This window comes from Haemaphysalis longicornis, unplaced genomic scaffold, assembly GCF_048455015.1.
Source record: "Haemaphysalis longicornis isolate Haplotype H1 unplaced genomic scaffold, Haemaphysalis longicornis Haplotype H1 scaffold_5, whole genome shotgun sequence".
NCBI classification, from domain to species: Eukaryota; Metazoa; Arthropoda; class Arachnida; order Ixodida; family Ixodidae; genus Haemaphysalis; species Haemaphysalis longicornis.
Window position 1 is genome coordinate 98525328 of NW_027526385.1, and position 16223 is coordinate 98541550.

General features: G+C 47.4%; 1 protein-coding gene across 6 annotated transcripts in view; it reads left to right on the forward strand.

Annotated features, from left to right (window-relative positions):
* The window catches only part of LOC144138595 (uncharacterized), a 59784-nt gene extending 44681 nt beyond the window's left edge, over window positions 1–15103 (forward strand). For 5 of the 6 annotated variants that reach the window (XM_077670965.1, XM_077670968.1, XM_077670967.1 and 2 more), the window contains 5 exons: window positions 1074–1261; window positions 3720–3866; window positions 7374–7467; window positions 9283–9332; window positions 11587–15103. In XM_077670965.1, coding sequence (XP_077527091.1) covers window positions 1074–1261; window positions 3720–3866; window positions 7374–7467; window positions 9283–9332; window positions 11587–11610 — 503 coding nt within the window. In that variant the 3' untranslated portion in view covers window positions 11611–15103. The remainder of the gene's footprint in view (window positions 1–1073; window positions 1262–3719; window positions 3867–7373; window positions 7468–9282; window positions 9333–11586) is intronic. The other variant, XM_077670964.1, reaches the window with a different exon arrangement.
* The last annotated feature ends 1120 nt before the right edge of the window (window positions 15104–16223 follow it).

A 16223-nucleotide genomic window follows, 5' to 3' on the forward strand; every position in this document is an offset into this window, starting at 1 on the left:
TTTGAACGAGTCACACGCCGTTTTCGTGATTTGTCGGACTTTACCCGTTTATAAATTACTGCAGTGGCGACAACCTATGCGAGATGGACCAGACAATTTCACGCCATAAGTGCAGTCTCCTTTCGCAATGTGCACGCATGTTTATGTCCAGGTCTGTCACTTCAACGGAGGGCTGAACTACATGAGCTATTGCTATTCTTAACTTGTACCCGAGTGTTAATTCACCTGTAATCTTGCCAGTCTGCTCCAGAACTGGCGACTGCTGCTCCAGAAGTGCTTTCATATAGTACGTTAACTGTTCAGAAATTAGACTTGCTGCCGAGGTATTAGTGTATTATTGTGCGTGAATGTGGTATGAGAGAAAAAAAAAGGAAGCAAGTGTCATTGTTAACTAATGTCTTTGCAGTGAGTTATTGGTGGCTTGCTGGTGCAACCATAGAACTAGCAGTACAGGGTTACCTCCTCTTTCAAAGAAATTGCACAGAACATGAAATGTAAGGACAGGATAATTCCTTGTTGGTCACTGCGTTTGGATGCTCAGTTCTTCTAGTACACCACTGTAGGGGCAACGAGATGCAGGGGACAGGCGCAGTGGGGAGGCTGTGTGACATGTGATTGTGTATGGAGGCACTTTGTATTAAACCAAGCACATTATTTTGTGATAAGAAGGGACAGTGGCAGCTGAGACGTAGTTCTTATGTCGTAACATATGAAGTAGCCAGTGGGGCCACAGTTAGCAAACAGTTTATGGAATGAGCGTAATCGGCTGGCAGGAATTAGTGAACCTGGTGCGTACCTGCAAAAATCACCAAATGGGTGTCATGGTTTGTAAGTGGAATTCATAGCAGTGAGCGAGACACCAACCCAGTGGGGTGGGCAGGCCAGTTGGCCAGGAGACAATGTGTGGAGAGTAGTGGCCAGCAAATGAGGGATGCGGGTGTGGGATGGAGTTGGGCTTTAGCTGTGCGCTGGTCGTCGCAGTGATGATGATTTTGGTGGCGGGATTTGGCAGCAGCTTCTCGAGAGCAGTAGCAGTGCGCCCAGTTCACCGGTGCCTCTCCCGTCCACTGCAGGGCTGGGCGACCTGTACGGGCCGTACCCCGGTCTCCAGTCCCCCCGGCCGGCAGCTGAGCCGGACCTGAACAGCTGCAGCAGCAGCCAGGAGGAGATGCTTCGGAAGGGGCGGGCCACCAAGCGGAAAAAGAGCGACTCCGTCTCGGGCTCCGAGGACGGCCCCACGTCTCGCCGGGTGAGCAGGCAGGTGAGGCCGGTGAAATGGGCGCCTCCCCCGTTCTTGGCGTGCAGAGGGTCCTTTCTTGAGGGCCAATCTGTCCCTCTCAGCCGCTGTGCCTCGCACTTATTTTTGGCATGCAAGGGCATTGGGCATCAGTGCGGCACGGTGCACATACTGCGAGCACTGCATCACTCGCAGGTAGATGCTGCTTCTCCAGACCTTCTAAAAGCCGTTAACCCCGGTCAGATTGTTTGGGCACTTCCCTCGAAGCGAGCAGCCGCCGCCCCCGTGTGTGCTCCATGCTGCTCCCATCTGAGCGCATCATACTTGACGCAATGCCGCCCCTGCAGCTAAATGATGGCGTGGGACCGTGTGGTCGCACTCAGCCGAAGATATTGGGGTCCCAGCCTGTGTGGCTGCTGATGTGGTGGCGCAGAGGTTGTTCTGTGCATCGTGATGATGTGTGAGGCAGGAGCATGACGTGCCTGCAGCCCGGCATATCTGAACTGCAGTTGGGAAACAGAGGTTTAGTCGTCCTAAAAACCTTACTGTAGCTTTGATGTCGAGACATGAGGCTGTAAAATGATAGCTTCGCCATTAGCAGTCCTGAGATCTGGTCATTTTGTACACCTATAACTGGGGACAAGAGGTGTAAAAAAACAGTGTGCTGGGGGTGGAAGAGAGGGAGGTGGAGGGAGATAGAAAAAGAACTTGTTATTGGCCATCTTTTGGTGGTGTTTTAGTATGTGATAATGTCTCTATCCTTTTTTTAATTCCCCCGTTTACTGTGTCCTGCAATGTTCAAGGGCATCAGATAAATATTGCAACAAAAGCTGTGCGAGGATCTTCAATTTGATATACAAGCAGTATACATAGGGCAGTAATGAACACGCCCACAGCAGTCGATCCTGAAACAAATTCGTTAACTGGGAATAAGAACCATTCAAATGGGAACAATTTGGTTAAAATGAGGGGTGCATGCCGTACATTGGTATCACATCTACGCAGTAGTGGGTCATTCAGTGCAATTTAAGTGGGAGTCCATTTTTCAAGGAATGAGTTCTAGTCAGCCATAACAACAGTATCGTTGGGGCGGTGATTCCAAAGGTTAGTTTCGGAGGGGGAGAGCGATTCGTTTATTACCTATACCTGGCCATTGATGAGTGTGATAAGGCTACAGTGGTCAACCATTCATTTCGAAAATGTAGCGCGGACTTTGTCCGCTCGGTGTATCAACACGCCGTCATTGCGTGAAACAATGAGCATTTGCCCGTGCGCAGAGAACACGCGCGAGTGCAGTCTTTGTGTGCCGAGTTGTTAAACAAAAACACATCCCTAGGGTTGCTCGTATCTGTGTGGCCCTTCCCACACCACCTTGTGTTTGTTGCCCAAGTTATCACACACAGTGGTGATAAAACAGCTGCACAAACAACAGCTGGCTCCTTCAGCTCTCAAACAAAGCCGAGAAAACAAGGCTAGTGCGGGGGGTGCTGCTTTCAGCACGTACACACAGATGTGACACACTATAGCACCTTCGGCTGTTATACACCCGTGGAGTATTTTTGCTGCACTTTCAGTAAGCTGTGGTAGCCAACAAGAAATGGGAATGGTGGCTCAGTAGCTAAGGCGTTGTGTTGCTCAGCGATACCAAGGACGTGGGTTGCATTCTTGGCTGTGGCGGCCGCTTTTCTAATGGAGGCGAAAAGCAAAAGCACCCGTGTGTTGAGATTTCAGTGCGTGGTAAAAATCTTCAGATGGTTGAAATTAATCCGGAGCCCTTCACTGTGGGACGCCTGATAGCCGAGGTGCAGTTTCGGCACTTTGAACCCCGTAATTTGAATTTTGAGTGGTGTTAGTGTGTCGCATCCTGGGCTTGAGGAACTCCGCTGGCACGCCTTGGCCATACAGTCGAAGCTGACTATGTCGAACCCGCTTACATCGAATTATCCTTTATATTGAACTATTTTTGGTCACAGTGTATTTGCAGTGAAAATATGTAGCAAACAGTACGCTTACATCGAACAAAAATGGCGGCGACTGCTGATATATTGAACCCCAAATGACGCAGAAGTGACCCCCCCCCCCAAGTTGGCTTTTCTGCCAGCATACCCCTGAAAGTGGTTTAGCCGTGCAGCTCGTACAACAGGTGGCTCTTTCTCCTCCTCCTCCCTATTGTAACCGTGACTGTACTACCGCGCTATGTAGGGTGAGCCGTCGACACACCCCTTGCGAAAAATGATATCTGGAAACTGGATTGGGGGTGGCCAGGAGCATGCATGAAGGCTACAGAAGTGGTTTCAGAGAGGGAAAAAAAACACATGCGGAAACACATCGCATTCAGCACGTGGTTGGCCCTTTAGTGGTGCCACGACAGCTGTGCAGATGTGTTGGCTCCCGCCACCATTGGCGATGGGAAGGGGTTATTGACTTGCTCGAGCCTCGACCCTTACGCATGCGTCCATCGTCTCTGTTGCACCCCCCGCAGCGGAAGACGAGTGAAGCGGAGCGTGAGCCGGAGCTTCCCAAGGAGATCTGGGTGCACGAGACGTGTGCCGTCTGGACCCAGGGGGTGTACCTGGGCGGGAACCGGGTGCACGGGCTCCAGGAGGCCATTGCCGAGGCCGCAAACCTGGTACGGCTCTATGCTGCTGCTGCTGCTGGGGGGACGACAACATTGGGGGCAGAACTCATTTTCTCACCACCTGATTCCTGCTCTTTAGCGGTTTGGGTTTTCCTGTCTGAATGTGGTGGAATCTGAACGCTACAGACCTGTTGGGGTATCAAGGATTTTTTGCACATGGAGAATGCAAAAGCACTGTGTTTTCTTTCCCCTGCTTTTGTCTGACACACTCCATTGTGCTTTCACTGTCTTCCTTCTTTCTAGGTCACTCAGCTTTCTATTCCAAAAAACCCAGGGGCACATGCTCTGATGTATTTTTTGTCAGGTTTGGAATGAGGGTGCTTTGTTTCTTTTTTCTTTTTTCATTTGATTTTTTTGAACAAAACAAAACAAAAAAAGATGGTTTCACACATTTGTGAGTGCGGCCTCTGTTTGAGGCAAGTGTTTTTCATGTTGAATTTTCCTGTGATATTGGCGTTGTGTTTGGTCATCATATGTTAAGGTTTTGGTGTACATTAAGAGGTTCCCAGGTGGTCTTAATTAATCCATAGCTGTCTAGCACTCCCTATGGCCAGCTTTGGCACAAAAAGAAATCCCTACTTGATTGAGTTGTTTTCCTGCGAGGCGATGTGGACTTTCCTTACTGTTGTTGAAACATTGTGGTGTCGCTCAAGCACCGGTGCTGGACTAGAAACACAATTTAGCTCTTTCGCGACCGCGCCTATTCAAAATCGTTCAATTTGAACTATACTTTGGGAGCGCCTTTTCATGGCGTTGCTCGAAGAAGTAAAGCTGTTTGGAGTTGGATCAGAAAATGGCCTTTCAAAATCAGTTTTGTTGTCATTTTTGCAACGAAAACGTGATTTTTGACACGCGTTTGAATCACGTGGGTGTGGAAAAGGGGCGGGGTCATCACGCGTCACTGCTGCCAACGAAGAATGCGTGCCACTCGTAATTATTCTGCATCAGCGTTTGTTTTTTGTTATGAGGACATGAATGATGAACCAGAAAACGATTTTCAATCGTCAGGTTGGCACTCTGACAGTAATAATCCCACAAATCGGGTGAAAATGTCAAGCAATGCTTGTTTGCAAAGCTACTTTATGATTTTAGGCAGCTTCATTGCCTTTGCACACGTTGTTCTATGTTGTGTGGTTGTTCTACTTTCCCCAGGACCATTCGCGAACAGTTTACAACAGTTTCGGTTTCGTTTCTGCATCGCGAAATTCATATTTAGCGCTACTACGTAGTTACCCAACTTCAAGGCTACCTGCAATGGCATCTTGAGCTCCCGCGACTGACCCTCGAACAAAGCACGCCGCTCCTGATTTCCCCCCACCCTAACCCGATTTCTGCGATAAGAACTTCAGATGCAAGTCAAAAGATCTCACCCAGTCGCCAGATATCTGTTCCGACGAGGACAGAGCTTCAAACCAGCCTTACACACTGCCTTCCAGTTTCGCCTTCCAGTTTCATTTCCATACGAGGGTATCTCCGGGTGTCTAGTGTTGCTGTTTAGTTGAACTGTCTATTCGGACAGAGCCTCTGATAAGTTTTTGTACTGTTTCATTTGAAAACTGTCAGGTGGCACTGCAATAGAGGAGGCTCGTTGTGCTAATCTTGTTCATCGCGCAACAGCTACTCGGCTAAAGTTTGCAGGGCACGATTATGGCGCATCGCACCTCATTCCTGCAAGCAGGGCTACAATTGCGAGTCAGAATATGATAATAATGCTCAGCTTTATGTTTTGAGAGATAACTGACCATGAACGTCAACAAGCATCAACCACGGAGTTCCGCTTTTAACTTCATGCATGTTTTTCCATATCGCGTGCTTGTCCCAAATATTGTGTGCGCTGTAAATGCAAAGTGAGTCATTGACAAAATGTTTTTACATTATGTGGGGGTAAATTGGTGCCTCTGATAATGTCAAACCGCTAGATTTCTTCCAGGGAACCAACCAAAATTGCACATTTTGAATTGGAGTTTGGGCTTCACCGCATGACACGAGCACCGTACGTGCTAACATTTTTTGCTTATACCTGAGAACTGTTCCGCGCGAGTAAACATTTTTTCTAGGTCGTGTTCTTGAAATGTTTCCCTACAAAATGTATATTCTAATTTTTTTTCTACTACCGGTGGTTTGATATACACAACTCCTTTATTATCATTTTTTTCGACAACTTGACAAAAATTTTGATTTTGATATTTTTTTTCCGCAACTATGATATATGGAAACATTTAAAAAACTGGTGTTATTAGAAAGGCCGTTAAATAATCTGCATTTTGTGTTCCTGTAATTAGTGGCTAACCAATTTTTTTAGCAGAAAAAAAAAATGCTTTCTTGGATCCTTAAAAATGGTCGATTTTCCCGCGGTCGTGGTTAGGCAAAACATTGCAACAGTGTTCAACCGTACCCTCTGCGGCGGCTCAGTGGCTAAGGCATTGTGCTGCTGAGCACGAGTACGCGGGTTTGATTCCCGGTCGCGGCAGCCACTTTTCTGTTGGAAGCAAAAGGCAAAAACCCATGTGTACGAGATTTCGGCGCATGTTAAAGATCCCCAGGTGTTCAAAGTTAATATGGAGCCCTCCACTACATCGCGCCTCCAGGTCCGTAGCCAGAATTTTTTTCCAGAGGCAATTATCGGTAATTGTGAGGGAGAAGTTTTGCCAAAAGGAACACTAAGTTTAGCTTTTGCACTTCCTGGAAAAAATTTCGGTGGGGGTTCAAACCCCAAACCCCCCCCCCCCTCTGGGTACGGCCCTGGGGCCTCATTGCCTTCGTTGCGTCGGCGCGTTAAACCCTACGATCAATCACTCAAGTGTTCAACCATTGGAAACTTAAAGAGAAGTTTGCTAGACTTGGAGTTTCACTGCATTTCATGACATTCAAGGGAGAACCAAAAACAGTGGTCCCTCATACTGAGTCATAAGTAGATTCTTATGCAGAGTTATCGTACCTTTGGCATGAGCTCACTCTTGTTCAATGGTCACGCACCACTGTGTCCGAAGTGATTAGATAGGAGGTAAATAGTTGCAGCCAAGCAGCAACTTTCCCATCTCTGTTCTAACCAGTTTACCTGCACTGCTGTTTGGTGTGTAGTGTGCTTTGCCTTCTGGTTTGGTACGGCTAACGAGATTATACTGTAGCTGTAACACGTCCTGTTGCTACAGGAGTCTTCTGACCCCCCAATGGACAACTCGGACACCTCAGAGATGCTGCGTAACTGCCAGCGCTTAAAAACGTTAACATGCGATGGCTTACAAATTCACACTGTGGTTTAGCGACAGATAGTTGTTCTTGCTTTGTGGCATTGCAGAGAAGTGTGTTCCGAGTAGGGACCAGTTTCTGGGGCTCCAGTCGGCGCAATTGATGCCTGATTGCTTAGTAGCAAGTACAGTACAGCAGTTTTTTGTTAGGGAAATAGGCATTGCAAAAACATGTGCTGTACCTTCCGTGGGAAGCCACAGTCGACTGTGCTAACAGGCGTGACTGGTGTGTTGTGCTTACTGCGCACAGGTGTGCAGCAAGTGCAAGATGGCTGGTGCCTCAGTGGGCTGCATCATGCGGGCGTGCACCGAAAAGTACCACTTCATCTGCGCCGTTGAGAAAGGTACACGACGCTGGAACATTGAGTACTGTGACTCCTCTGTCACCCTTTCCTCCATTAACATGCGTGAATTTTCTCACATTTGTGTGTTCATTTGCGCCGTTTGTGAGCGATGTTGGCAGTCACCACTGCATAGTCAGATGAGCCAAAGTATTGGGAGCCAGAGCAGCAGTGTGTTCACTCTCGGAGTCGCGTGCTTATCTGTGGGTTTGCCATTCTAGTGACTGATTCCACTGGCTGATCTTAATTGCCAAATAGATGAATTATTTGGGCTGAAGCAGAGTTTTCTTGTCACGCCGCCAAGACTGTAGTGAGTGGGTCTGAAGGCAGCTGTTGAACACAAGTAACTGGTCATAGAGCGAACGAGTCCAGCCCAGGTCAGTGAGCAGAATATAACCTGTGCTCTAAGCTACTGTGCATGTGGGTTGGATCAGAAGGCCAGACTGTTTGGGAAAAGTGAAAGAAAGAAGAGGAACTTTGTCACCCTCCTGAGCAGCACGACACACCATCGCGGGAAGTGTTGCGGATTCTGTGATGAGGATTATTATGCAGGAGGGGAATGAGGCCAAAGCAGAGGGTTTAAGGAAAGCTTTTTGGTCCTGGAAAGAATTGGCCGGTTTCTTCCCTGTCTCGTGGAGATGGCCTTGTTCGTCCCAGTCGGTGCCTCTCCATTGGTTGTGGAAAACGGCCTGAACTCTACTCGTATGGTGTAGCGACACAGGAAGCTGCGCAATCTTTGGATGCACAGAGAAGTCAGAAGTGTCTGTTCAATGCAACCACCGAGTTGATACATTTGCTAATGAGAACTCAAAGGGAAAACACTGGCCTGCTGCTGAGGCAATTGTGAAGGGGTCACCGTTGGAGCAGCCTAAACGCAATCCTGTGTGCCATTATGTCTTGTGGTGATGCCCACGGGCTCATATTCGTGGTCCGCGATTGGAATGCTCACTGACCTGCTGGAGCGAGCAGCACAGGCTGTGTGTGTGCAAGAATAGCTTGAGAAGCTCCAGTGTTCAGACCTGGCAACAGCCTGTGCACTTATTCTCAGGCAGTGTGCCGCAGTTGGGTAGCTTCACCTCGTTTATCGATGGTATCCAAACATCTAGCCCTCGCCTTTGCATCGAACACGTGTGACGCCATCATTTTGTTTGGACTGTGCGGGTAGCTGCTTTGGGCTGCACATTTTCGAGTTAATGTCCATTTCCAACGCGTGTGAATTACGATTGGCCAGTGATGTGTGCTAAAAAGTAGTCCTCTCTCTCTCTCCTGTGTGTGTGTGGGGAAAGGGGGGGAAGGGGGGGGGGTAGATCACCCCGCTTTAAAGGGGAAACCAGTAGGAATCATCATCATCAGATCAGAAGGCCGGGCTGTTTGGGAAAAAAGAAAGAAAGAAAGACATTGTGCTCATTAGTGCTATGCCTCTGCCATTGAGCTGCCCCGGCAGGTATATGCTCAGCTTTAATTGGCTAGAGTGCCGCGGGTGTTGCTTACCTGCAAGAATGCAATTGCACAGAAGTTGTCTTCCCTTTCAAAAAGGCCCAGGTTCACGAAACCGGTCACATGGGAAATGTTGTGGGAGCATTGTGTGATTGGCCAGTTCGTTGGCCATCATTGATCTCCCTTCTAGCATGAAACCAGCTGTGGAAGAGTGCCGACCAGTCGCAAACAGCTCTAACAGCAGCTTACAGACAAACCAATAACGGCTTTGTTAATTTTAGTTTTGGTCACAAATTAGTGAAGGATGCCTTCAGCAGTGTGTGCCGACTGGCGACTTACTTTGTGCCGTCCTTTTCTTCTCTTCACTTCCTCCTCACTCAGGTTGTCAGCTGAACACGGAGAACTTTTCCATCCTCTGCTTCAAACACAAGGTTGGTGCGGCTTTTTTTCCACTTGTGTGTTGCCAATGGTAATCCGAGAAATTTTTTCCCGTTTTTTGTGAGTGTGAATGCAGTGAATTGATGGTTGAGTTGATGTGCAGTGACTTTTAACGTCACGTACATTCAGAAAAAGGCAATGCGAAAACTCTGATACCTAAGGAGAATGTTACCGAAAGCTTCTCAGGATACCAAACTGCCAGCTTACAAAACTTACATCAGACCACTATTAGAATATGCTTCAATCATCTGGGACCCATACATTCTAGTTAATACGAATAAGTTTGAGAGCATACAAAGAAAAGCCGCGCAATTTGTTTATAGTTCATACAGCTGGAAAACGTCTCCTACGAGTGTTCTCTGCATGGCCGGTTTGGAAAGCCTTGCGGTACGATGTTATCATGATCGGCTAAAATTTTTTTACTTGATGTATAACGATAGACTTTATGTTGACAAGGAAGCATACATCCAGCCAAGCATTTGCCGCCCAACACGATCCAATCGCCCGATGAAAGTCGCTGAATTTTTGTGTAAAACAAACGTCTTTAAAAAATTCCTTTTTTCCCCGTGCGTGCTATGAGTGGAATCTGTTACCTGCTGATGTTGTGCAATGTCCTGATGTCTCATCATTTCTTCGTGCCCTGTTGAATTCGACATGATTTAGTCTTCTTGTGTAGTTGTTATCCTACCGATTGCACTTCTAGTTTTTTTTTTTTCCCGGTTCAAGATGTTGTACTCTTAGAAGGATATTTTTATGCTTGTATGTTTCCCGTTTTTTCTCTCTCTCTTGTATCATCGCCCACACCTGCTCAAAGCCTGGCATCCAGGCTAGCAGTAACCTGTAAATAAATAATAAATTAGTAAATAATCATTGGCAGAAGTGCACGTACCTAGCTGGTGTCTGTGAAAAGTTTTGACAGAACAGCTAGCCGTTGGCGTGTGCTCCATTTTGATTGGCACGCATCAGAAAAAACACACAAGAAAAGTGCATGCGTCGGAAATTTCTCTTGGTGTCTTGGTTGGTCTTCAACATCTGTGGAAGCAGTTTTGCTGCGGCCGGTATGGTGATTCTGCAACACAAAGTTGCAGAGCAGTCGATGTTGACGTTTCAGGCATATTGTCGTCATCAGCGGATAACTCGTCGACAAACCTAGACAAAAGAAGCACTTTCATGGTCTTGCATCATATGAACATGCTTGCAGGCAACAGCCCGTTTATGTCCTTACTCATTATGCACCCATATTCAGCATAATCCAGCTTAACCGGATCGTCGGGCTCCCAAGCATTTTGGCAGCAAAATAGCTCGGAAAGTTAAACGTGGAGCCAGAACTTGTGGCAACTCAAACAAGTTCACAAATTCGTGTTGTAACGCAAAGCCACACCGCATCTTATCCTCGGTATTCAATGGCGTGGAATGTATGCAGGCAACCAAGTGTGCGCCGCCATATCTGTGGCCAAGCGTCTGTTGCTAGGCGACGTTGCGCGCACGGCCCGCAGATCAGGCACCCCTCTTCTCCTCCATGCAACCGTGTGAGTGCGCCCACGGCCTCCACGATTAGGGTGCCTCGATAGATTTGCTGCCGGCGGCGTGCCGCCGGTAGCCCATCGCGAAGGCCACGGTGCGCCGTCACTCATTACGTCGGGCTCCGCGGGATGGCGGCACTTGTCCGTGCTAAGCACGACTGTGAAACACATGACTGTGTTTCACGTTACGAACTCTTCGCCAAAGTATTGCGTCGAGTTCACTGTGAGTGCGATTAATAACATCTCTGTTGGCGCCACAGTTTAGAATCGGATTGGAACGGAGCAGGTTACGCACGGTGGTGTCTTTTTTTTCTTCGGCGTGCGGCCGCAGTGGCCCAGGCTACGCCGTGTTCGTGGCGCATCGGCCATGTCTGTGGCCGTTTCCAGTGTTGCCAAGCGAAGAAATTGACCGCTAAACTTTTCAACGAATACCGTCTATTTGTCACAAGTGCTCTCTCGCAAGTCGCTAAATGTCACTTCAGACTCGAGTACACTAGAACCCCGTTGATGCGTTCACTGTCATCATACAATTTCCCGGTTACTACGCTCTCAATTGGGAACACTAAATACTCCCCATAGTACGCTTCTTACCGTATGGTACGTTTTATCGGATTGAACGTTTCCCCCTCGCGTTTTCTTTAATGTATCAACGGGGGTTCTACTATACGGTTCTGCAAAGCACACCTGTGGCTGATCCACTCTCTCTCCCTCTCTTCGCTCGCAGAAAGCGAATGCTCGCCCTTCCTAAAGGAGCGTGCCTCTCAGGGAATCCCTCGAAGATGGCCCGTTTCCCCCAGCGGAGCCCTCCCCGGTTGCAACTCCCTGGAAGCGAGGGCCTGGGACTGAGGACCCATCCCCGAAGGGTCGGCCAGGGACCCGGAACCCCTTCTTCCCATAGCCCCCCAACCTCAATGCCGGCGAAGGAACAGGAGGAGGAGAGGGGGCAGTGTGCACTGTTGGCTGGGCTGGCTTCCCTCGAAGGCAGCGTGGTTCCACAAAGCACTGTCCTTGATCTGCTCAAAGGGTGTGTCTGCAGCGAGGCACTGTTGTCGGTGGAAGTGTACAGCCTGTAGCGTGTTCAAATGCGAGAGAGTCTCTCTGCCCTGAGTCCCCTTCGGGTAACGCTTGCTGCACCCCATACGAGAAGGGGGATGGGGGGTGCTTGTGTGTGTGTCTGTGTGTGTGCGTGTGCGCGTGTACTTGACGCCTCTCGGCAGTTGTAGAGAAAGTGATGTACGAGCTTGCATCTTCTTGGGGTGGGGATTTGAAGTTTGTCGATACTCCTTACGTTCACTCGTGCTCTAGTTTTCCCTTTCCCTTTTTTCTCTGCCCAAGTTTCGTGTTGGTAGGAAAACAAGCTTTTTTTTTGTGTGTGTGTATGTTTGTTTTCTGTTGTGAAACGACTGGTTGGACATTACGGGTGCTTTGGTGGAAACAAAAGTGACGTTTCCAGCCTAATTTAAAATTCCTATAAGCTTTTTTTTTTTCTCTCCCTCATACTCTGTTGTTGTAAGGCATCTCAGTTGAGCCTAAGTTAAGGGGGCAGTTGGGTCTTTGGGGCCGAAAAACGGTAAAAAAAAAGCGTTTTCTCAAAAATGGCATTTTTGGCCTCCACGGCCATTTTTCTATCAGTCTGTAAATTTCCTCACCAAAAGGCACCATATTTTGTTTTTATTATATTATAATAGCATTTTAAAGTGCACTCTACAGCTCAGTTAGCGCAGAATTCGATGGTGAAATGGCACTTTTCTTGCAATGCAAAGCCAGAATTTCATCCTCAGATATCTTGGCACCCAGAGCAGGTACAACTCTAATTCTTTTTGCTTCTGATACTGAAATGTGTGGAGCATACAATGTTGGAAACAAATTTTTCAAATGGAGGCTTTGGAAAATTATTTTTGTGTTCAATTGGCACCACCTGCGAGCCATTTCTGGCAGAGCACGGGAGAAGCGAAGTTCCCTGTGTTGTAAAACGACCAAAAATAGCTGAATCAAAAAAGTTCTTCCTATGTTGTATTCCTTAGTCATTTGTCTGCCTATTCACATGGTAATTGCCATTCTGTATGGAGTGGTTATTTTATAACTGTGACCCAAAATAATGGCAATTAATCATTAATTAACTCAAAATATAATCAACCTACAAGAAATATAATGGCAGATTTGAAATCAGCACAAAAAACTCTATAACACAGTGCAGTTTCATTAAAATTGGTTGGTAAATAAAAAAAATAGCTCTAAGATCAGTCTGCCCCCTTAACTATGACCCACTGCATTTGAAAAACAAGTGCTGGCATGACCGCTTCGAAGATCTTCTATTGTTGACTATTGACACCGCCTAGGGAGTCTGGCGTTGAATGGTATTTTACCTCATTTGGTCGTTTGACAAAGGGACATCCTGTGCCACTGTTGGGGGAAGGGGGAACCTCGACGAGTGCATTTATGGCGCGAAAAGTATTCTGCGTTTTCTTTTTTACCGAGAAAGCACCTCTGCTTCACTTTTACATTGGCTCCCCAAGTAGCCTCCCCTCTCCCGTTTTTCCATAGTAGGACTAGGTGCAGAGGCTCGCAAGTTCTGTTTTAGGTGAAGTTTGCCGTGTCCATAGGTTTTGGTGTACAGCTTTCAGAAAGGAGCAAGAACAGAAAAAAAAAACAAACAGGTGAGAAGTGGGTTTGGTGCCAAAAAAAAAAACCTTCCCTACAAATTAAAAAACTGGCTGGCCTTCATTCGGGAGGTAGGGAAGATAGATTCTGATTACGTGCCTCTAGTGTAGCTGTGCCCATTGTGCTGCTCGCTTACGCGCAACTGTGTGTGCGATCGAAGCCTCAACTCCAATGCATGATTGGTTCAAAGTACTGGCAGTGTGCACTGGACAAGGTACTGCTCTCCTTTTTTTTTTTTTCTTTTTTTTTAATTGGCCGGTACCAAGTGGCGCAATGGTACCAGTGAGAACAAATTTGTACAGGCAAATTTGAGCAAACTGAAGGGTTTAAGGTCGTGGCACTAGCACTAAGGACCCTAGCTTTGGTGGTCCTCCAAACGTGCTAATGAGAGTGTAGAATGGGGGTTTTTAGTAAGTCAGTTGAAGAGTAGTCTTCTGCTCGTCGAGTAATGGAGTGCCCTCTTTCATGTGATGCCACCTTGTTACCGTATCAGTGTTTGTGTTTAGTACAGGGAGGTTTGGTGGCTTCTTTTATGATTTAAAAAAAGAAAAGAAAATTGGAGAGCGGTATGTCCAGGCAGGCTGCTATCTTTTCCCGTCTCTGGAACTTTGTCACTCCAAAGCAGGGTTTCAGTTGTGAGTTTTCGGCGACTTGTGTAGCCACTGGCATTCCGAGCGAGCTTGGTGTTTATGACCCCCGCAGTTTTCGGCGAGAAGTTGAGACGGACGTAAAAGTGACGACAGTGCGAGTTTTAATATCAGGATGAGGGTGCAAGTTTTAATTCCGACCCCGCTGCCCTCCGGTTGAACCTACTTTTAGGGTGGCTCGTTTATTGCGTGTAGTAGCATGCACTGGTACCCTTGACTCCGGTTAATTCGGCAAGATACCTGAAATTTCATCAAATAAAGCAGAAGAGTCTGAATGCACTGATTTGTGCATTACTGGGACCTCTGAATTCGTTTGAGCGAATCAAAAGCATGTTGATGGGTGATCACATTACGGAGTGGTTCTCGGTGATGCTATTGTTGCGTCCATTAGGTTTGGTGACGCACCTGTACTCGTGACCCCTTGACAGAACACTGAATGCGTGGTCAAGGCGTAGTGATGGGAGCCCTTGACAAACTGCCATAGTGGACTGTTCGGGCTTCCGATATTTTGTTCCCCCCGCTGAGATCATTCCCTCGGTCGCTAGTGTGTGTGTGTTTTTGTGCATGTGTGTGTCTGGCATGGCAGGCTGTCGTTTGCAGCTTGCTTCTTAAGAGTCAGGGTGGGAGTGTTTCATTTGGTTGGAAAAGAGAAAAAAAAAAAAAACCAGGACTGTGTGCCATCAGTGATAGTGCTCTCCTCTCTCTATGTGCAGTGTGTGGTGTTTTTTTCCTCCGTACCATCCCGTGACGATGATGCATTATTGGAACCGAGGATGCAGTTTTGTGGTTTCTGCCATTTTGTCTGCTGAGCTGCTGTGTCTGTGGTGTACATACAATGCTTTGAAGAGAACAAAAGGTGAAAATAAAGTGGGGATGCAGGCTGTGTGATGTGTAACGAAAAAAAAAGAGGCGGAGCTTGTTCCCTGAACCACACACACCTCCTTCAGTCTCCATCTTTTTCTTCGCAGGCAACAGTGGGAGGTTGATGATCGCTTGGCTTTTCTTTTGTGCGAAAACATTAAAGGGGCCATGAACACAATGCAACTTCTGATCACTTAAATGACTGCATTCTCCCAATAACGATACCAATTTTATTGCTAGTTTCAAACAAATAAAGGGGATTGTAAGGAAAACTTGAACCAGTGCCGACCACGTTTTGGCGATTCCTTTACGATGTTGCAGAATCTTGTTTGTGCAATAGATATTAGACTGAGCCACTACCAACAAACGTGAGTGGGCAATTGTAGTGGGGCGCCTAGTTCTGTCATCATACGAGTTGAATGCTTATGTGCTGGTAACACTGATTACTGCTGGCCCGTATTGCTTCACTGTAGTGCAAAATTTCGAAGTTTCTCAGTATTTCTTTAATTTTTAACAGCGAAACTTTAGCGAATCGCAATTTTTCGTGTCCGCAGGTAAAAATACCAAGAAATTGCCGAGTGCGCGCACGTGAGCCTCACAGTGACTGCCCTGCAGTTAATAAAACCAAGCCTAGTGCCTCGCGATGACTGCCCAGCGTCCCTGTGCACATTCGTCAAGCCAAGCATACTCGCTTAGGGGGATTGGCCAAGATTGCGGCGACTGCCCGGCAGTATAAAAAAAAAAAAATGACGAGTGCTCGTGTGTGCATGTCTCACGGTGACTGCCCGGCGTCCCGTTCGCTGTAATCGTGGCCACACTTGGTCAGAACGGGGAAGACTCGTCACAGCGCACGCCACTCCAAGGGGATGCCCAATGATTACCACTTCCAAAAGAAAGAAAAGCTCACACTTATAGGAACAAGGATGGAGCAAACGTCGTCGTGGCAGCAAAGAAGAAGCAAATCGGCTGCAATCGTGGACTTAAACCTTTGTGATGGTCGTGGATGTTGCGTACAGCTTCGCTACCTTCACGTCTTACGCGTTAGTGTGGGCTTCCTTCACTTTTTTTCAGTAAAGAAAAATGGCTTTCGTGGCTGTATGTGGCTGAGTGAGTTATCAGGGGCTGGTACCTTCAAATTGCACTGGGTTGTATTTTGTCTTCATGGCCTCTTTGAGGCCCTGAGAAACAAAAG